This window comes from Trachypithecus francoisi, unplaced genomic scaffold (assembly GCF_009764315.1).
Source record: "Trachypithecus francoisi isolate TF-2019V2 unplaced genomic scaffold, Tfra_2.0 Lachesis_group14, whole genome shotgun sequence".
In the NCBI taxonomy this organism is placed as follows: domain Eukaryota; kingdom Metazoa; phylum Chordata; class Mammalia; order Primates; family Cercopithecidae; genus Trachypithecus; species Trachypithecus francoisi.
The window spans coordinates 56,806,589-56,826,957 of NW_022681459.1; the positions used below are offsets into that span (position 1 = coordinate 56,806,589).

General features: G+C 53.8%; 1 protein-coding gene across 2 annotated transcripts in view; it reads left to right on the plus strand.

Annotated features, from left to right (window-relative positions):
* Positions 1 to 20,369, plus strand: part of KIAA0930 (KIAA0930 ortholog) — a 44,498-nt gene that overhangs the window by 19,791 nt on the left and 4,338 nt on the right. Inside the window, exons 1-7 of one of the 2 annotated variants that reach the window (XM_033233629.1) lie at positions 9,232 to 9,325; positions 9,483 to 9,634; positions 15,655 to 15,774; positions 15,859 to 15,936; positions 16,269 to 16,370; positions 17,589 to 17,729; positions 18,384 to 18,578. In XM_033233629.1, the coding sequence (XP_033089520.1) occupies positions 9,247 to 9,325; positions 9,483 to 9,634; positions 15,655 to 15,774; positions 15,859 to 15,936; positions 16,269 to 16,370; positions 17,589 to 17,729; positions 18,384 to 18,578 (867 nt within the window). In that variant the 5' untranslated portion in view covers positions 9,232 to 9,246. Of the gene's footprint in view, positions 1 to 9,231; positions 9,326 to 9,482; positions 9,635 to 15,654; positions 15,775 to 15,858; positions 15,937 to 16,268; positions 16,371 to 17,588; positions 17,730 to 18,383; positions 18,579 to 20,369 lie in introns of those variants that run through there. The other variant, XM_033233628.1, reaches the window with a different exon arrangement.

Consider the following 20,369-nt stretch of genomic DNA (forward strand, 5'->3'; position numbering starts at 1 on the left):
TGATCTGTCCAATTATGTACTGATACCACCTTGCTGTCATTAATCATTTAATTCATTTATTCAATTAGCAAATGTTTATTATGTCCTATATGCCAGAAGCCATTCTGGAAACTGAGTGTATAGCATTGAACAAAATGATCAAAGTAAAAAATAGTCGTATCTTCGTGGCGCTTAAGTTCTGGTAGGGCATCTGTGTGAATACATACGTCGGCTTTGGTAGGGCCGGTGTTGGCAAACTATACCCCAAATCTGGACTGTTTCCTGTTTTTATAAATAAATTTTTATTGGAACATAGCCACATCCGTTTCTTTATGTATTGCCATGGCTGATTTTGTAGTTGAGACAGGACCCTGTGGTCTGCAAAGCTAAAGATATTTTCTCTCTGGACTTTCATGGAATTTGCCGACTCCTTTACTAGGGAAAGACTGAAAGTAAACAGAACAAATAGGCAAAATATATATTCGATAGTGACAAGTGCTGTGGAGAAAAATCAAGCTGGAAGTGGGATAGGGCATATTGGGGATGGGATTTGCAACTTTAAATCAGTTAGTTTGGGAAGGCCTCTCTGAGAAGGAGGTGATATGTCAGTGAAGGGTCTGGGGGCAGGTCAGGAAATAAGCTTGGTGGAGGAATTTGAGCCGTGAAGTGTTGAGAACTGATTTGTGTTCTAGCAATGGGCAGGGTGGAAATGCAGAGACCAGTGAGCAGGCAGTGATGGTGATATGGGCCGGGATGGTGACGCGTAGCACAGGGTAGAAGCAGTGTTTTGTGAGAAGTGGGTGGGGCTGGGGGGTCTGGGCACAGTGGCTCACACCTATAATCCCAGCACTTAGGAAGGCCTAGGTGGGCGGATCGCTTGAGCCCAGGAGTTCAAGACCAGCCTGGGCAACATGGTTAAACTCTGCCTCTACAAAGAATGCAAAACAGAACTGGGCGGGGTATTGCATGCCTGTAGTCCCAGCTACTTGGGAAAGTAAGGTGGGAGGATCGCTTGAGGCTGGGGGCGGAGGCTGCAGTGTGTCATGATCATAGCACTGTGCTCCAGCCTGGGCGACATAGACCCTGTCCCAAAATAAAATAATAAATATAAATCAAGAATGGGTGTTGAATTTGATTGAATGTTCTTCCAGGATCTATGGAGATAATCCTGTTATTTCTCTTTTGAGCTCTAAATATGAATGTATTAATAGATTTTCTAATATTGAACTTTTTTTTTTTTTTTTTGAGACCGAGTCTCACTCTATCACCCAGACTGGAGTGGCCTAATCTTGATCACTGCAACGTTTGCCTCCTGGGTTCAAGCAATTCTCATGCCTTAACATCCTGAGTAGCTGGGATGGATTATAGGCAAGTGCCACCACACCCGGATAATTTTTTTTGTATTTTTAGTAGAGACAGAGTTTCACCGTGTTTGCCAGGCTGGTCTTGAACTCCTGACCTCAGGTCATCTGCCCGCCTCGGCATCCCAAAGTGCTGGGATTACAGATGTGAGCCACCGAGCTTGGCCTAAACCATTCTTTATTCTCAATTAAATCCTGCTTGGCTAATGGCATATATTTTTAATAAGTTGCTGGATTCTTTTAAATGCTATATTTAAGATTTTTGTCTTGACATCTGTAAGTGAGATTAGCCTGTAATTTTCTATGTGTGTGGTCTTTGAAATCAATACTGTGCCTCCTTGTAAAAATGAGTTGGCATGTTTCTTAGGCTCTGAAGTTGGGTGAGTAGCCCTGAAGCCAGCTGTCTGTTTCCTGAAGATCTGATAGAATTGCTTTACCAAAATCACTTCTTGGGCTGGGCGCAGTAGTTCATGCCCGTAATCCCAGCACTTTGGGAGGCTGAGGCAGACGGATCACTTGAGCTCAGGCACTGGGGACTAGCCTGGGCAACATGGTGAAACCTGTCTCTACCAAAAATACAAAAAGTAGCTGAGTGTGGTGGTGCATGTCTATGGTTCCAACTACTTAAGGAGGCTGAAACAAACAAGAGGATGGCTTGAGCCCGGGAAATGGAGGTTGCAGTGAGCCAAGATCAAGTGACAGCACTCCAGCCTGGGTAACATAGATTCCGTCTCAAAAAAAAAAAAAAAAATTAACCTCTTGACCTGCTGCGCTAATGTACTTTTTTGGGGGGTAGTTCTTGGACATTTTTCTTTATTTAATACAGAACTATCATTTTTAATCTCTGTAAACTATTTTAATTAGGGCTTTACCATAACTTGCTTAACTTGTGTGGTTTAATGGTTTAATCCTTTTCTAGGAAAGGATTGGGGTGGGTTTCAAGGAGTACCTCCTGAAGTCGAATTCATGATTACTCTCAGGGTCTGGTTGGTGGGAAATATTCCAAGTTATCATAGTAACCAGAGTGGCAGTTGTCATTCATCGTTTCTAAGTGCGGGTTGCACTGCCGAGCGCTGTGTAGGATCTCATTTGGTCTCCATGGTAACCGTAGGAGGCAGCTGTTCTGATTTTACTGATGAGGAAACTGAGGGTCGGAGAGGTTCAGTCACTTACCCACTTGGGCAGTGCATCAGGAACGGGAATCAAGTCTGCTCTTGAACTCCAATCTGACAGATTCTTCCCCCATCCCGTATGGTGATTGGATTCATGTGAAAGGCCTCAAAAGATAACAGTTGCCCTTCCTTTTCAGTGTGCCTCTGAAGAACCATCTCCGTGGGAAATAATTAAATCATGTTCCATTGGCACTCGGCTGGGAAATGGATCCCACAGCCCCTGTGCATGAAGCTCTTGTCGGAAGTTCTTGCAGGCCTTCTTAGGCTGTCCCAGGAAGCTCTGAGGGTGCTTCAGGGCTCAGAGTGGCCCCTGTGAGCCCACCCCGCTGGAGACTTAGAAGTTGGGGGAGGGGGGAGGTTGGAAAGCCTGAGTTGCTTTCCTAGCTGTTCACCAGGTGACCCCTGGGTTCCCTCAGTTTCTGCATTTGTAACACAGCTGGGAGAATCCTCGTGCAGGGCCAGGGTAAGGATAAGGATGTGGGCTTATTCGGGAGAAGGATATGGGCTCTGTTGCAGGGGCTGGGTTTGAGTCTCAGCTCCTGAATACGCCTAATCTAGCCACTCGAGTCTCAAGTTTTGGCTGAAAATGAAAACTGAGGTTTGAAACTAAGCTGAGGTTGTCCCCGCCTCATAAAGTTGCCCTGAGGATCCGAAAAGACAATGGGTGGAAGGGTTTTATAAACTGTAGGGTGGGCTGAGCGTGGTGGCTCACGCCTGTAATCCCAGCACTTTGGGAGGCTGAGGCAGGTGGATCACCTGAGGTCAGGAGTTTGAGACCAGCCTGGCCAACATGGTGAAACCCTCTCTCTACTAAAAGAAACAAAAAAAATAAAATAAATTAGCTGGGTGTGATGGCGCCTGCCTGTAACCCACCTACTCAGGAGGCGGAGGTGGGAGAATCACCTGAACCTGGGAGGCCGGGGTTGCAGTGAGCTGAGATCATGCCATTGCACTCCAGCCTGAGCGACAAGAGTGAGACTCCGTCTCAAAAATAAATGAATGAATAAATAAGTAAACAAACTGTAGGGTGCAGGGCACATGTGAGCTGTCATCACATTCCTCGCTCCCGAAACCAGCACTGTTGAGCCGTTGGTGCTGGCATGTCATCCATCCAGTGTCACGCAGAACTAGGAGGAGAACTAGTGGCAACTCAGAGGTGGCGGACACTGCACTGGGGTGTGGACGGCCCAGGCTTAATGCTCACTTCCCACGCGCCCTCTCCCCTGCTCGTCCCTGGAGTCACTCGCCTGGAAAGGGCTCTACCAGTTCTGGAGTTGGAAGAAAGTGACCGACTTACAGAAGCAGGTCACTCGCTTGAGGCAGGGGAGGCAGCCGGATTGCCAGAACTCCCAGCAAATATCAGTTTTCCCGGTCCAGGCCATTGCCATTATTCACGGATTCATCTACTCACTGAAATTTATTTGTGACCCCAGAATCAGTACTCATGGTCCTTTCAGGTTAATGACTTGACATTCATGGAGTGTCGAAAAATTCCTTACCTGACACACGTTTCCAGCTGAGGTCAGACAAGGCGATGCTGCATCTTCGTATGTCCGTCCTCACACTGTAAAGTAGTGTCCTTTTTGTGTCTAATTAGTGCCATGTCTTTTGCATTTTTTGTGCTTTTTGTCAGTGATTTAAAATGGCCCTGGGCTGAGGTGCTGTCTAATCCCAGGCACGAGATGGCTGTGATGTACTTTTTGGAGAAAATACACGTGTTAGAGAAGCTTCGTTCAACATTGATTGTTGCTGGCCATGAGTTCAATGTTAGTGAATGTACTATGTATTAAATATGGTGTCTTTTTCTTTGCTTTTTTTTTTTTAAGGGAGTCTCACTCTGTCTCCCGGGCTAGAGTGCAGTGGCATGATTTTACCTCACTGCAACTTCCGCCTCCCGGGTTCAAGCGATTCTCCTGCCTTAGCCTCCCAAATAGCCAGGATTACGGCGCCCGCCGCCACGCCTGGCTAATTTTTGTATTTTTAGTAGAGATGGGGTTTTGCGATTTTGGCCAGGCTGGTCTTGTACCTCCTGACCTCAAGTAATCTGCCCGCCTTAGCCTTCCAAAGTGCTGGGATTACAGGCATGAGCCACCGCATCTGGCCTCAAATAAGGTGTCTTGAAAGAGAAACATACATAAAGCAAGGTTATGAATTGATCAGTTGCTGAAAATGTGATGAGAGGACCCTAACCTTGTATTTCCCCTAGTAGCCAGTGGGCTGGTATTGACGAATTCAGTGTTCACGGCTGCCTCAGATGAGGAGAATGGACAGCAATCTGGCTCCATAGGACCCCGGGAGGGAAGGCAGGCCCGCGGGTACAGAGCTGTCCGAGGTGCTACCACAGTGAGCCTGGCTCAGCTATTCGGGGACCACATCTGCTTCCATAAGTCTCCACTGTGCTTGAGGGTGGGGAAGGCCTGCAGCCCTGACTGGCAAGACAGTAGGGAGAAGGGGCAGACCGAAGTCTGGAGATGAGGAGGCTCTGTGCTGGTCTAGCAGCTCCCAGGGCTCGTGACCCCGGGGATTTCTTGCTCGGCAGGCCCTGGGAAAGGGGGAAGGGAGAAGGGGTTTGCTTGTGGGAGAAAGAGTCAGCAGTGACTTCACAGGCCAGCTGTACCTTGTGTGCTTATTCACAGCCAGTTACTGCACTGCATGGCCAAAGGACACTGGAAGGTTTGGGATCCACTGACGTCATCCAGGCAGGTCACACTGCTGTGCTGGGTGTCAGTGTTTCTGGCATGCAGGGCAGCAGAGCAGAGGGTCTCCAGCAGCCCACGTTGCAGCAGCTGGAGCTGTGCAGCCAGCAGAGCTGTGCAGCCAGCAGAGCGCTTTCACTTCCAGCCAAGTCCTTACCTTGGATTCTGGGCAGGTGGCAGGTCAGAGACCCATCTGACAGGTGGAATCACTGAGGGTCAGAGAGGTTGGTTGAATGAATTGGCCACCTGGGTAGGGAGGGAGTAGCATCAGGACCTGAGCTCACATGTGTTTGACTGCAACTCCTAACATTGTACGGTGCCTCCGGGAATCAGATCCCTCCAGTCCCGACCTTTCCTGGCTCTTGGATGTAGAGTGTGACTGTGTTTACCTCCCTTCCTCCCTCTGAAGAGAGGGAATCTCTTCTCTCTCCACTCTCCCCGCTCCCTTTCTTAATGAGTCCTATGATATTAAAAGTTGTACATTCATGGGAAAAAGTAATATAATCTTATGACTGAAAATATTAAGTCAAAACAAAAAAAAAGGAAAACATCACTCTGTTCAACTCATCCACTCCTACCGTTCCGGTCTATTGACCTCTAGTGTTTCCATGTGATTTATGGAGTTGTCATCAGTGTGTCTACAACTTGGGGTTCTGCTTTTCCACTAAACATCGTATTACACACATTCCCGTGCATCCGCATGTCATCTTTATAGCCATCCTTGAAAAAGATGGGTGACGATTTGGTTGAATACATACGGCTTGCTTTACCTCGGGGAAATATGTCAGAAATTGCAGAATGTTGTGTCCTTTCCTTTCGTCGTCTTCATCGTGGTTACTGCTGTTACTTTCTCTCATAAGTAACACCATGAAGCGTTTTTGTGCAAAAGGCCTTTGTGCACTCCGCCATAAGGTAGATGCATAGGAATGAGAAAGTGCTCATTAGCTTTTCACGTTTTGTTCTCTAGCATATCGGAGAGTTCCAGTTCAGTGCACCCTTGCCAGCATCAGCTACAACTTAACAATTTTATTGGCGTATAATTTATGTAAAATAAACTGCATCTATGTAGATTGAACAGTTTGATAAGTTTTTACGTTTTTTAAATTAATTAATTTTTTGAGACAGGGTCTCGCTCTGTCACCCAGGCTGGAGTGCAGTGGCGCCATCTCGACTCACTGCAGCCTCCACCTCCCGGGTTCAAGTGATTCTCGTGCCTCAGCCTCCTGAGTATCTGGGACTACAGGTGAGCACCACCACACCTGCCTAAGTTTTGTATTTTTAGTAGAGATGGGGGTTCACCATGTTGCTCAGGCTGGTCTTGAACTCCTGACCTCAAGTGATCCGCCCGCCACGGCCTCCCAAAGTGCTGAGATCACAGGTGTGAGCCACTGTGCTTGGCCTACATTTTATTTTTTAATACGCTTTTAGAGACAGAGTCTCATTCTGTCCCTCAGGCAGAAGTGCAGTGGTTTGATCATAGCTTACTGCAGCCTCAAACTCCTGGGCTCAAGTGATCCTCCCACCTCAGCCTCTGTAGTAGCTGGGACCAGAGCCACCTGCCATCATGCCCAGCTAATTTTTATTTTTTTGTAGAGACAGGGTCTCACTACTTTGCCCAGGCTGACCTTGAACTCCTGGCCTAAAGCAATCCTTCTGCCTTGGCCTCTCAAAGTGCTGGAATTACAGGTGTGAGCTACCTCACCTGGCCAAGTTTGATGAGTGTTGATGGCCATACACACCTGTGAAACCAACGCCACAATCAAGACATAGAACCTTTCAGGGCAGCCACCCATCTGCTTTAAGTCACTCCAATTCTGCCTTTTCTGAAACATCATGAGAATGGGATCATACAGTAAATAGCTTTTTGCGCCTGATTTCTTTTGCTCTGCAGGACAAGTTTGAGGTTTATCCACGGTGTGGTGTGGATCACTAGTTTGTTTTTATTGTGACCTGTGTGCATCCTCATGGTTTCCAGTTTGGGGCCGTTATGAACAAAGATGCCGTGAACATTTGTGTCCCAGTCTCTGTGGACATGTGCTTTGTTTCTCTTGGGTGGGTACCTAGGAGTGGCTAGTGACTGGTTTTGTAAGTATATGTTTAACTCTGTGAGAATCTGGCAGTTTTCCTAAGGGCTGTTTTTTTTTTTGGTTTGATTTTTTGTTTTTGTTGTTGTTGTTGTTTGTTTGTTTGTTTTTTGAGACAGAGTCTCGCTTTGTTGCCTAGGCTGGAGTGCAATGGTGCAAACTCGGTTCACTGCAACCTCTGCCTCCCAGGTTCAAGCAATTCTCCTGGCTCAGCCTCTAGAGTAGCTGGGACTATAGGTGTCCATCACCACACCTGGCTTATTTATTGGTTTGTTTGTTTATTTTTTCTGAGATGGAGTCTTGCTCTGTCACCCAAGCTGGAGTGCAACGGCGCGATCTTGGTTCACTGTAACCTCTTGCCTCCCGGGTTCAAGTGATCCTCCCACCTCAGCCTCTTGAGTAGCTGGGATTACAGGCACCCGCCATCATGCCCGGCTGATTTTTGTATTTTTAGTAAAGACAGGGTTTCACCATGTTGGCCAGGCTGGTCTTGAACTCCTGACCTCAGGTGATCCGCCCCCCTCCCCCCGCCAGCCTCCCAAAGTACTGGAATGACAGGCGTGAGCCACCACACCTAGCCAAGGGCTGGTTTTTAAAGACTAAATTTATTCTCGTATTCTGTTGGGCTCTAAGAGGGAAGCAAAAGTGAAACAATGTTAAGAGGAGGTAACAAAGAATTGAATTTTATCCAGGAATAATCATAGCGCTTTGCTTAATTTTGCAAGGGTCTGTAGTAGGGTGACTTGGGCATTGCCTGTTGCAAAAACGCAGCAGGAATTTCGAAGCGACTCTGCAGACGGCATGCATGTGTGGTTCCCCCAGGTCCTGTGAGCCTGGGAGGTCTTGCCAGTGCTGTGGGCTCTCCTGACCCTCACCCCTGGAGGCTGACAAGGCTTGATGACCCAGACCCTCACCAATGAAGCCTCCTTCTCTTTTCCTCCTTCTCACTGCCCTAGAGCCCAGGAGCCAGGCAGGGCATGGGAATGGGTGGGTAACACACTGTTGGGCTGAGGGCCGGGGGCCGGGGCTGCTTTGAGTCCTGGTTCTTTGGTTAGTGGTGTGGCTGACGTCAGCCAAGGCTGGGGTGTTCTGCATTTGACTCGGCTGATGGCCGAGTCCTGGTCGGCCCACTGGTCTGCCTGTGAGGGCGAGAGAGGGTCCCAGCACCACTGGCCCTCAGGTTCCCCATCTCCAAGTGTCAGGATTAGTTCCTTCCAGCTGGTACTAGTGCGATCTAGCACCAGCACTAGATCGCACCGGTCAGTGAGGAAGACACACAACAAAAGCAGCCCTGGTTTAATCTACTGAGTTGATAAGAGGGAGCTTGGCAGCATATTTCGAAGTGCTGAATCCGTCTAGAGAGGGGACAAACCCACCTGTGTTGATCCTACTGTGTGCCTGTGGTCTTGGTGTGTCTGCAGGTGCCCCGAGGAACCTGTGGCTCAGAGCCCCCGCCCATTGTCCCAGCACCAGCAGCCGCGCTGGAACGGAAACCCAGATCTTCCCTACCAAAGCCAGTGGGCCTTTTCTCTTTTGCAAGAAAATATTACAAATATATATCATAAAGAAATACCATTTGTAATACAAGGAGACGTCCCCGTGAGGATCAGATGAGCACGAAGCTGGCGATCTTTCAAGGCCAGCAGTGCAGACGCGGGGCAGGGGTGGGGCGGGTGCTGTCTCCCCGCGGTTCCCGCCTGCAGCCTTGGAGGGCGGCTGTCCCTTTAAGTCGGGTTCCCGTTGGGATTGCCGCAGCCATCGGGGAGTGGGTGGGGGTGAGAGATGTTGGTGAGAGCCCTGCCTCTCCAAAGGCCCCCCCAGCCAAGTCTTCCCAGCTTCCAGCCCAGACAGCAGCCAGCCAGTGGCGTTGCTGGCTCCTCGGGATTTTCCTTTTCCACCGAAGCTGCTGATTCATCCCCAGGCTGGAGTCGGGCTCAGCTGTGGGGCTGGGAGCATGGGCTCTCAGGCTACTGCTGGGTGGAGGAACTGGGCCTCCCGGGAGGTGTCCTCCAGCCTCTCCGGATGCTCCATGGGTGGGAGTCGGGAGTGGTGAGGGAGGGGCATCGCATCTCAGAGCCCTGGCAAATTTCTGGCCAGAAATGTGGGGGTATGGGCACGGCTTGGCCAAGGCCATGCTGCAAGGGCCAGGGTGGCCGTCCTTCCTCACTGCTGTCTGGCCTCCCTCTGCAGGGTGCTTCAAGGATGACCGCATTGTCTTCTGGACTTGGATGTTCTCCACCTACTTCATGGAGAAATGGGCTCCCCGGCAGGACGACATGCTTTTCTATGTGCGCCGGAAGCTGGCGTACTCTGGCAGCGAAAGCGGTGCAGACGGGAGGAAGGTCAGTGACCCCTGGCCCCTGCCCCTGCGTCCGTGCCCCAAACATCCCTGTGGTGTCTGCTCTCAGCGTGCATGTGGGCTTTCCTCAGTGCTCATGCATATCAAAGAGGGTGAGTGATACTTATTGAGCACCTACTGTATTCTAGGAACTGTGTAGACAGTCTCATGTGCAAATCTGGATGTGCTGGGTGTCTGTACACATTGTCAGTCATCCTCACTGTGACCCTGAGGGCAGTGATTGCTGTCACCATCGCAGCTTTGAGGAAACAGGTTCAGAGACAGCTGACTCGGCTGGCCTCTTACAATTAGTCAGTAGATGGTAGAGCAGAGGTCGGACTCCAGAGCCCAGAGCCCTCCCTCGGCCATGGCAGGGTGACGTGGTTCAGTGGTGGTGATGACGGTGCCTTCCACTTATTGAGCCCTCGCCATCATCTGGACACAGTGCTGAGCTCTCTTCCTCTTCTCAGCCTCATTGTGAAGTCCCAACAGCTCGACAGGGTGGGCGTTCTTATCCCTTTTACAGACGAGGAAACGGAGGGCTCGGAGACAAAGTGATTCGCCTAACATATTTCATCCACTAAATCTAAGTGTGGGAGGAGCTAATAAAATACATTTTGCATGCTTCCTTCTCTGTTTTTCACAGGCTTTTGCAGTTTGTAAAATGTTTAAGCAACCGCATATGCCAGACATGGAAATGCTTTTGTTTTCCTTTAAAAACAAATGAGAGGGCCGTGGAGCCAGGTCTGGAACTTGCAGCCTGCCTGGCTCTGTGACTCTGGGGCCATGGTTTGCGGGCAGAGGCTAATGCAGGGATTACTTGGAGCCTGGCCTTGCCTTGGGCCCATTTTCTGAGCCTGAACACATGTGGGATGGATTTTCTGCAAGTGGGCGGTCCTGGGTGCCTGCATGCTGGCCCTGAGCCCTGAGCTAGCCCCACTTTGGAGGGACCAGCAAGAGACCATGAGCAACTGGCCAGAGAGGTGGGGGAAGAGCCAGGAGAGGGGAGGGCAGCCCAGGAAGGAAGGTCTGGAGAAGTGGGGGCAACCAATGGGGCGCAGTGTCTGAAGGGCCCACTGGATTTGGTACCAGGGAGGGGTGGCGGCCTTAGCACAGCAGTTTCAGTGGCAGGTGGGCAGGGACTGGAGCCACTCAGGCAGGCAGGGGATGCTTTCTGGGAGGGATGAAGAGGAGGCCTGACTGGTGATGGGATCCCTGAGTAAGAACCTTCTGGAGCTGGCTCAGGGCCCCTCAGAACCTGCTGCCACGCCCGCCCTGTCTGGGTGTGCAGTGGAGAGACCAGCTTTCAAGGCCAGTCTTGCTTCCCCTTGGTTTACCATATGACATTGCCAGGTCATCTCCGCTCTGGGGTAAAGGGGAATCAGGGCAGGTGCCCTGAAAGGTGAGGGCCCTCCCATTGTGGACACCTGGGAGGCTGGGATGTTTGGGGCTGGCGTGACCACATGAGTGACCTTGGCAGGGAGGTGGCTGGTGCCTTGGGATCCTCACTGCCCGTGATCCTCATGGCGGGCACAGACTCCTCTAACCTCAGCACAGCTCGGCGGGGAGGCACTCCTCTCACCCATGGGAGCTGGAACTCAGAGGCTCAGGCTCTCTGTCGTCCCAGGGCTGTGAACCCTGCCCCTGTCTCCGTCCACTCCGGCCTCTCAGCTTCTGCTGGAGTTCAGGTTGCAGAGAACCTTTCCCCCACCCCAAATGTTGGTCTTTTCCCCGAGGCAGCGTCTGTTGCAAGCAGGGGCTCTAATGAGGACTTGGCACATTTGAGATACTCAGCTGTAGTCTGAATTTTGATTTCAGAGAGGTCACGACTCTGGTCAAGAGGGCAGACAGGGAGGTGGGAGGATGGGTCGTGTGCACCCCGGATAGGCCGGGGTAGGGGGAGGAGAAAGGAACATCAGATGTGAGGGGTCCATCTTGGGTGGAGGAGAAGTTAAAGGTGAGAGCCCTCCACTGAGAAAGCACAGCCCTGGATCCAGGCCTGAGGAATTTGGAGCAGAGGGGATGGGGCCACATGCAAGCTCTGCTGAAAATTTGGGGGTGTCGAGGTCAGGGAAGCCTGAGTCCCACGGGAGCAGGTGGCAGTCCAGCTATTCACATGCTAGAATGTTCCATTGTAACACCCACTGTGAACCGTGTGCAGATGCCTCCCCACACTCAGTGCTGGGAGCACAGAAATGACTCATATCTGGCCTCAGTCTGTTGGGACAGGCAGAGAGTATAGCCAGTGGTACGGAGCCATCAGTGCTGTGATGGTGGGAAGAGGAGCGGGGCGGTCGGGAGAGTGCAGAAGGTGACATCTGGCAGGCGGGTTGTAAGACAGAGCGGGCAGCCGTGGGCTGAGGATACGCCCCATGGAGGGACCAGCGAGTGCAGAGTGGGAGGGTGTGTGACGGGTGCCACATGGGACCTGCCAGAGTGGCCGATGGAGATTGCAGAGCCTGGTGGGGGGTGGAGTCCTAGGGCTGCCCCAACTTGGCGTTTTTCCCAGCTTGCCAGGCTGCAGTGCTGAGGGTGGCCTGCAGGGGGCGGGCTGGAGACGCTGATGGGGAGACGGGGAGACCCTCCTGGCAAAAGCCCTGAGCCCTGGGTGGAGGTGGGGGCCCCACAGAGGCGCCTGCGCACTGCAAGTCCTCTGCGGCAGCCTGGCTGCTTCCCGCCCCCTCCCCGTGCCCGTCCTGCTGGTACCCGGTCGCCATAGCAACCAACTGGGCCTCCTGCACCTAGCAGGGGAGGGTGGGTTGGCAGGAGCTGCAGTATCAGGGGGACAGAATGCCGGGAACCCCGCAGTGCTCCAGGGCACGAGGGACATCCCCAGTCCAGCCTTTCCTAGGGAGGGATGTCCTGGATTTCCTGCCCTCTGTTTGCTCCAGCCCTGAACAAAACGCTCCATGTTCCTGGGCAGCCCATTGTGCCTTTGGCAGGAGAGAGACCTAACTGTGTGCTGCTGGCTCTGCGCTGGTGGCCCGAGCCCTTTGTCATGGTCCCGGGACACCTCAGGACCCTAAGGTGCAGATCATCTTCACACCCACTCAGAAAACCAAAGCTCAGAGACAGGGAGGAGGCTCCGCGGGGTCACACAGCTTGCTAGCAGCGAAGCCCTGACCCCAGACTCACCTTTTCCTTTTTGGTAGATTGTTTTCAATATAACATCTATACGGAAAAAAAAAGATGTGTACACAGCTTGATTTTTTAGACTAAACACCTGGTTTCACCAGCCCCAGATACAGAGTGTGACCAGAACACCAAGGCCCCTTCACCCCACCCCAGGGCTCACCCTCCTGTGGAGTCAGTGGGTTCTGTGTTCTCACAGCCCGTGTGTGTGGAGTCAGGCGGGTTCTGTCTGTCCTCACAGCTCGTGTGTGGAGTCAGCGGGTTCTGTCTGTCCTCACAGCTCGTGTGTGTGGAGTCAGCGGGTTCTGTCTGTCCTCACAGCTCGTGTGCAGATTTGGGCGGGTTCTGCTTGTTCTCACAGCTTCTGCGTGTGGAGCCGGTGGGTTCTCTCTTCTCACAGCTCATATGTGCGGAGTTGGTGGGTTCTGCCTGTTCTCACAGCTCATGTGTGCGGAGTCAGGCAGGTTCTGTGTCTTCTCATAGCTCATGTGTGCGGAGTTGGTGGGTTCTGCCTGTTCTCACAGCTCATACATTGGAACTGGGCAGTATATTTTGTTTCGGGCTTCTTTCTTTCTGTGTCATGTTTGTGAGTCAGGCCTGTTGACACAGGTGGTTGTAATCTGTCTGGTCTCACTGCAGTGTAATGCCTGTGGACTGTACCGTGGTGGCCTGGCCGCCCTCCTGTCAGTGGGTACCAGGCAGCTCCCAGTGTTCTCTTGGGCCTGGCTTTGGTGTGCACACGGGCACCTTTCTGATGGGGAACCTGCTCTTTTGCCTGCCTGTGCTGTGGGCTGCCCTGAACAGCTGTGCCCACAATCGTGCTCACAAGCCTTTCATTCACTGAGTCCATAGTGCTTTGCTGAGCAAAATCAAATGAACGGATCAGTGAAGTGAGAGCAGGAGGAGCAGCAGAGTCTTGTGAGCCCTAGGACTCTCAGCTCCGGGGCTCGGGGTGACTGCAGAACCACACAGGCGGTGGAAGTGGGAGCCCCCCAACCCGGGGACGTCTCTTTCTCACTCCTAGGCAAGGTTGGCCTCCTGCATCTCTTTCCATAGATCCCAGCTCTGCCCCTGGGGGGCGCAGGCCTGTGCACCCGCAAGGGAGCCCAGCAATGCCCAGCCCCTCGGAGACCCAGTCTGTGAGAGCGCCCAGGACCAGAGGCCCCCCAGTCAGCACAGCTGCATCAAAATTGAAAGCCAGGCCGGGCATGGTGGCTTACGCCTGTAATCCCTGCACTTTGGGAGGCCGAGGTGGGTAGATCACTTGAGGTCAGGAGTTCGAGATCAGCCTGGCCACCACAGTGAAACCCCATCTCTACAAAAATACAAAAACAAAAAACAAAAAAATTAGCCAGGTGTGGTGGCAGATGCCTGTAATCTCAGCTACTTGGTAGGCTGAGGCAGGAGAATCACGCGAACCCAGGAGGTAGAGGTTGCAGTGAGCTGAGATCGTGCCACTGTACTCCAGCCTGGGTGACAGAGCGAGACTCCATCTCAAAAAAATAAAAGAGGCCGGGTGTAGTGGCTCACACCTGTAATCCCAGCACTTTGGGAGGCTGAGGCGGGTAGATCACAAGGTCAGGAGATTGAGACCATCCTAGTTAACACGGTGAAACCCCATCTCTACTAAAAATACAAAAAAAAAAATTTAGCCGGGTGTGGTAGCTGGTGCCTGTAGTCCCAGCTACTCGGGAGGCTGAGGCAGGAGAATGGCATGAAACCGGGAGGTGGAGCTTGCAGTGTGCCGAGATTGTGCCACTGCACTCTAGCCTGGACCACAAAGCAAGACTCCGTCTCAAAAAAAAGAAAAAAGTAATTGAGGCCGGGCGCAGTGGCTCTTGCTTGTAATCCCAGCACTTTGGGAGGCCGAGGCGGGCAGATCACCTGAGGTCAGGAGTTCGAGACCAGCCTGACCAACATGGTGAAACCCTGTCTCTGCTAAAAATACAAAAATTAGGTGTGGTGGTGCGTGCCTGTAGTCCCAGCTACTCAGGAGGCTGAGGCAGGAGAATCACTTGAATCCAGGAGGCGGTGAGCCAAGATCGTGCTGCACTCTAGCCTGGGTGACAGAGCGAGATTCGGTCTCAAAGAAAAAAAAAAAAAAAGAAATTGAAACCAGTCTCCTAGAAGAGGTGTAGACATGCTGTGCTTTCTGTCTGATTTGTATTTATTATTTGATCTTCAGTAAACTTGACTCTGATCTGTTAAAATTGGGCTAATACCTGCCTTGCAGGGTTGCTGTGAAAGGATTAATAATTCAATGTGTAGCCCAGATCCCGCCATCCACTAAGAGCTCAATAGGGGTCACTATTATCATTGGTGCCACTTAGCAAATATTAGCTCTTCAAATCATTGTGACAACTTTGAGGGGAAGATGCCCTTAGTCCATTGTACAGATGAAGAAACTGAGGCTCAGCGAGGAGAATGGATAGCTCCCATGTCCCATCTCCCATCACTAGAGAAGTGGGGAACAAGAATTGGAGTTCTGGCCGGGCACAGTGGCTCACACCTGTAATCCCAGCACTTTGGGAGGTCGAGGCAGGAGGCTTACCTGAGCCCTGGGGTTTGAGACCAGCCTGGACAACATGGCGAAACCCCATGTCTACAAAAAATTTTGAAAATTAGCTGGGTGTGGTAGCATGTGGCTGTGGTCCCCGCTGCTTGCGAAGCTGAGGTGAGAGGATCATGAGCCCAGGAGGTTGAGGCTACAGTGAGCTGTGATTGCACCTCTAGCCTGGGCAACAGTGTGAGACCCTGTCACAAAAAATAACGACAAAAAAGAAGTGGAGTCCTTGTCTGTCGTAATACCTGCCCAGCATAGTAGTCAGGGCGAAGAAGAGTGCCTGGACCACAGTGGGTCCTGGACGCTCACTTCTGCTCTGGGCCTCGCAGGCGACTGAGCCCGAGGTGGAGGTGGAGGTGTACCGGCGGGACTCCAAGAAGCTGCCAGGCCTGGGAGACCCTGACATCGATTGGGAGGAGAGCGTCTGCCTGAATCTCATCCTGCAGAAGGTATGGGGTGGATGGGTGGGGCTGCGAATTGGCCCCGAGGGATGGCTGACCCCTCCCTGCACGCTGAACCGTGCTCTCTTCCAGCTGGACTACATGGTGACCTGTGCGGTGTGCACACGTGCCGACGGCGGGGACATTCACATCCATAAGAAGAAATCTCAGGTGAGCCCTGGTGCGGGAGCCCCCGCCTCCCAACTGCCAGTTCAGCCCGGGCGTGGCAGACCTCTGGCTGCCCAGCATTTGAGAGAGACAAGTCCTCCCACTTCCTTCTTTGCCCCCGAGGTGCGGGGTCTGACTCCAGAAATCCGCTGAGCTCCTGGGATCCTGTATCCCATTTGAGGAGCACAGAACCAGCTTATCCCCCACGTCTCCGGGTAGGTCTCTGGCTTTGGACCGGCTCTGGGCCGGGCGGCCTCCCTATACTGGCTTGGACTGACTCTGGGCCTGTGTGCGGGGCGGGGCCTCACTTGTCCTCCACATCTGCTTTCTTCCAGCAAGTGTTCGCGTCCCCGAGTAAACACCCCATGGACAGCAAAGGGGAAGAGTCCAAGATCAGCTACCCCAACATCTTCTTCATGATTGACAGCTTCGAGGAGGTGAGCGCCACGCAGGGCCCCTCTCCTTAGCTTCCCGCCTCGGGAGATGGGCGTCAGGCGCTTCTCCCCCCGGCCTTAGCCTTGCAGAAAGGCATGGGTGGCTTGGAGCTGGGAAGAGTCCAGCTGAGGCAGAGCTGGCTCGCTCTCTTCCCGGTGTCTGCCTGTGGGCAGGTGAGTTCCCCTGGCGCAGCCTCCGCTTCCTCCTCTGTAAAAGCAGTGTCATGATCATCTGTCCTACTTAACTGTCAGGGCTGAAGACCAAGAGGCTCCTGAGTGGGAGGATGCCTCATAAACTCTCGCAAGAAGCGCTGCCCTGGCAGGAGGAGCCATTATTAATGCCAGTAAACTATAAAGAAGCACCGCCCCACCTGCACTGACTTGGAATCCTAGGATGTCAAAGAGGGATGGGGTTTCCGGAGTTATCTGGGCCAAGCCTTTGTTTTAAGGTTTGGGAAACAGGCCTGGGCAGAATGAGACTCACTGAGAAACGCAGGGCGCTGGGAGGGTGGGGAGGGAGCCGGTCACGGCTCACTCCCTGCTCTGCCCACTGGTGTCTCTCCTCTGTTGAGGCCCTGGTCAGGGTCCTTGTGCGCATGCGAGGCCCTGAGAAGGAAGGCATGCGCGTCTGCAGGAAGATCCCAGGCTCAGGGAGGTCATGTCCCCTCCCCAGGCACACGCAGCTCCTGCGTGGCAGAGCTGAGATTTGCATCTAAGTCTTTGTGTCCTCGGAGCTCAGTCTGTGCGCCAGGCCCTGGGAGCAATGACTCGTTAAGGTGGCAGGATAGGGCCGGTGGCACCTTAGTCGGTGTTGTCACCCCAGGTGGGCAGTCACCCTGCCACCACCACTGAGCCTTTGGCTATACAGGGGCCTCAAAGGTGTGGTGGACAGGGCTGGGCACCCCAGGCGGTGTGGAGGGGCCCAGACAGTGGCCGACGGTCCTGGTGAACCGTCATGACAGCGTGCGTCTTCCGCCAGTCCCAGAGTCTCCCTAAGGGTCCCTGTCCTCCCCTGCTGCTCAGCCCCTGCCCCAATGTGAGGCTGTTCCTGTCCCATGGGCCTTGGAGAGGGCATGGGGCCACAGGAGTGTGTAACAGAGAGCCAGCTGTCCCCTGCAAAATGGGGTTTTCTGAGCAGCCCTCCCTGCCAGTTGGGCCAGGCTGTGGTGTGGGCGGTGGGAGCCGATGGTCATGTCCCTGTCTCTTTGTGCCCTGCCCCAGGTGTTCAGCGACATGACTGTGGGAGAAGGAGAGATGGTCTGTGTGGAGCTGGTGGCCAGTGACAAAACTAACACGTTCCAGGGGGTCATCTTTCAGGGCTCCATCCGCTATGAGGCGCTCAAGAAGGTGTATGACAATCGGGTGAGTGCGGGGCGGCCTCACAGGCGCGCCCGGGCCCGGGGTCGGCGGCTCCACAGCCCATCTTGGTCCACACCACGAGGCCTCCCAGCCTGCTTCTGCGTGGTAGCGGCCACCAGAGGCACCCACCGCCTCTCGGGGCTCCTTCTAGGCGCTCCGTAGCCCTCTTCACATCATTCTTCATGGTCGGCCTCCGCCCACACGGGCCACTTGCCTTCATCTGAGATGTGAGCGGGGACTTCCTCCTCAGTCTCTAGTTCCCTGGGAAGTGATGGCTGATAGTGTCCCTCGCTTCCTGCGACTGGCCCTGGAAGCGCTCCGAGTCGCCCCCAACTAAGCAAGCAGATGTGGGCAGGCTGCTGTCCCCCAGCAGGCACCATCTACAGCCAGCCTCGCTGCCAGCCTGGTGCCCTGTCCTCAGCCTGGCGCCCTGTCCTCAGCCTGGCGTGTGGTTCATGGGGCGGTGGGAGGGGCGCCAGGAGGGACACCAGGCAGGGATGTGGTTCCATTCCAGCTGCCCCGCCTGCCGGCTCAGACCCTCCCTCCCGGGCAGCCCCCGCTCCTTGAGGGATGGTCACCCTGGCTGTTCATGTCCCGGGGAGGGGCCCCAGGAAACCATCGGCACCTCCCTGACTCAGGCTGCCCCGCCGGCCCCAGGTGAGCGTGGCTGCCCGCATGGCACAGAAGATGTCGTTTGGCTTCTACAAGTACAACAACATGGAGTTTGTGCGCATGAAGGGCCCCCAGGGCAAGGGCCACGCCGAGATGGCGGTCAGCCGAGTGTCCACAGGTGACACGTCCCCCTGTGGGACTGAAGAGGACTCCAGCCCAGCTTCGCCCATGCACGAGCGGGTAAGGGCTGCATGGCTGGGGGCTGGGGCTCCCGTCCCTCGGGTTCACTTTCCACTGTCTTCCCCCGTGCTCACGGCCTCCCGGGGACATAGGTGTCGCCATCTCCACCCAGCAGTGTGCAGGCCGAGGTGCCGAGCGTGCAGAGGCTGGACCACCCAGCCCTTCTCTTTGCTCAGCGGTTTGTAGGAGGCGCTGCTGCGGGGGAGGCGTTCCTGCCTTGCAGACCTGGAGGGCTGTGCCTGGCTAAGGTCACACCGCAGGCTGGTGCTGGGCCAGAGCTCTTTCTGCCTCCCTGAGATGCTGCAAAGCCAGGCTGAGTCCACAGGGCCAGTGGGCAGAAGAGACTGGCTGGGGACCCAGGCCCGGCCCTGGCGCCTGCCTGGGTGGACCTGGGTGAGCGTGGGCACATGGCCAGCCTTCCCTGGTGAGTCAGATGGGAATGATGGTAACTGAGGGCCAGCCAGAGCATGCAGAGGCCTACACCACCCAGCTCTGCCCCGTGGTTTGTACGAAGCACTGCTGCAGGAGAGGCATTCCTGCCTCGCACACCTGGAAACCAGACTTGCCAGCTTGCCCCAGGTCACAAGCTCTCTTGGGCTAGCACTGGGCTTGGGACCTTGCTCTGTCTCGAGGCCACCCTCTTTCCCCAGGGCGGGAGGCTGAGGTCAGCAGCAGCTTTGCTCCCAGAAGGCTGTAGGGGGCCGCAGACAGGAGAAGGCCTCCAGCCCACTGGCTGCTTTGCTCTGCCTGGTTCTTGCAGAGGGGCTGCCCAGAGCCGTAGGTCTTGGAAGAGGACAGGTGTGCTGGGCAGGGGCGTGCCCTTGGCACAGGTCCAGGGGCAGTCTTGCCCAGCCGTTGTCCAGGAGAGATGCCACCCACAGCCAGAATCCTGCTCTGCTGCTCTCATGACCTTGGGTGTCTCTTCCTCTCCAAGCCTCAGTTTTCTCATCTAGAAACAGGGCACGAGGATACCTGCCCCTTCAGTATTTGGGAGGCTCTGAGGAGTCTGGGGCTTGGCCCTCAGGAGGATTCCCAGGTGGCAGCCGCTGTAGTTGCTGTTGACCTACTTGGAAAGCAGACGCATGGGAATGTAAACGATGCTTTACTGCAGACATGCCTGAGATGAGGGAGTGTGTGTTTGTTATACTTTTAATTCGAGAAAGATCTTAACCATACTTATCTCCAGGTGGTCAGACGTTGGTTTTCTTTCTCTTATGTATACCTTTTTTTTGTTGGGGTGGGGGGATTATCTTCTGTAATGAATGTGTTTTACAATCCAAAGACAGCAAGTGCTATTTTTTGCAAAGATGAGTGACAATTGTAGGCAGGGGCCTCTCTTGTCTTTGGAACGAGGTGGTTTATATTTCTGAGTTTGTTTCTGAGATAAAGGGCCTGGTTCTTCCTGGTCCTTAATTATCCCCTGGGACTCTGACAAAATGTGTGTGTGAAAGTCCTTATGAAGATGTGGCCCGAGCTCTGGGCTGGACAAACCCAGGTGCCGTCTCCAGCCACAGCATGAGGGCTGAGTGACCGTCGGTCACTAGACCTGCCTGCGCCTTGGTTTTCCCATGTGTCCAGTGGGAGTGGTTGTGAGGGGTGTGAAAGTCCCTGGTGCCTTAGCAACTGGGCAGCTGTGGGATTCAGGGGGAGGGACGTGCTAGGGTCACACAGGGTCAGCAGCAGGGCTGACCCCTGGGGACTGCCACCTGTGCGCCTGCTATTACCTGTCTCCCTGTCCCGCGGGGTCATCTGGAGCCAGTGCGTGACACATGCCGACTCTGTGTATTGTGG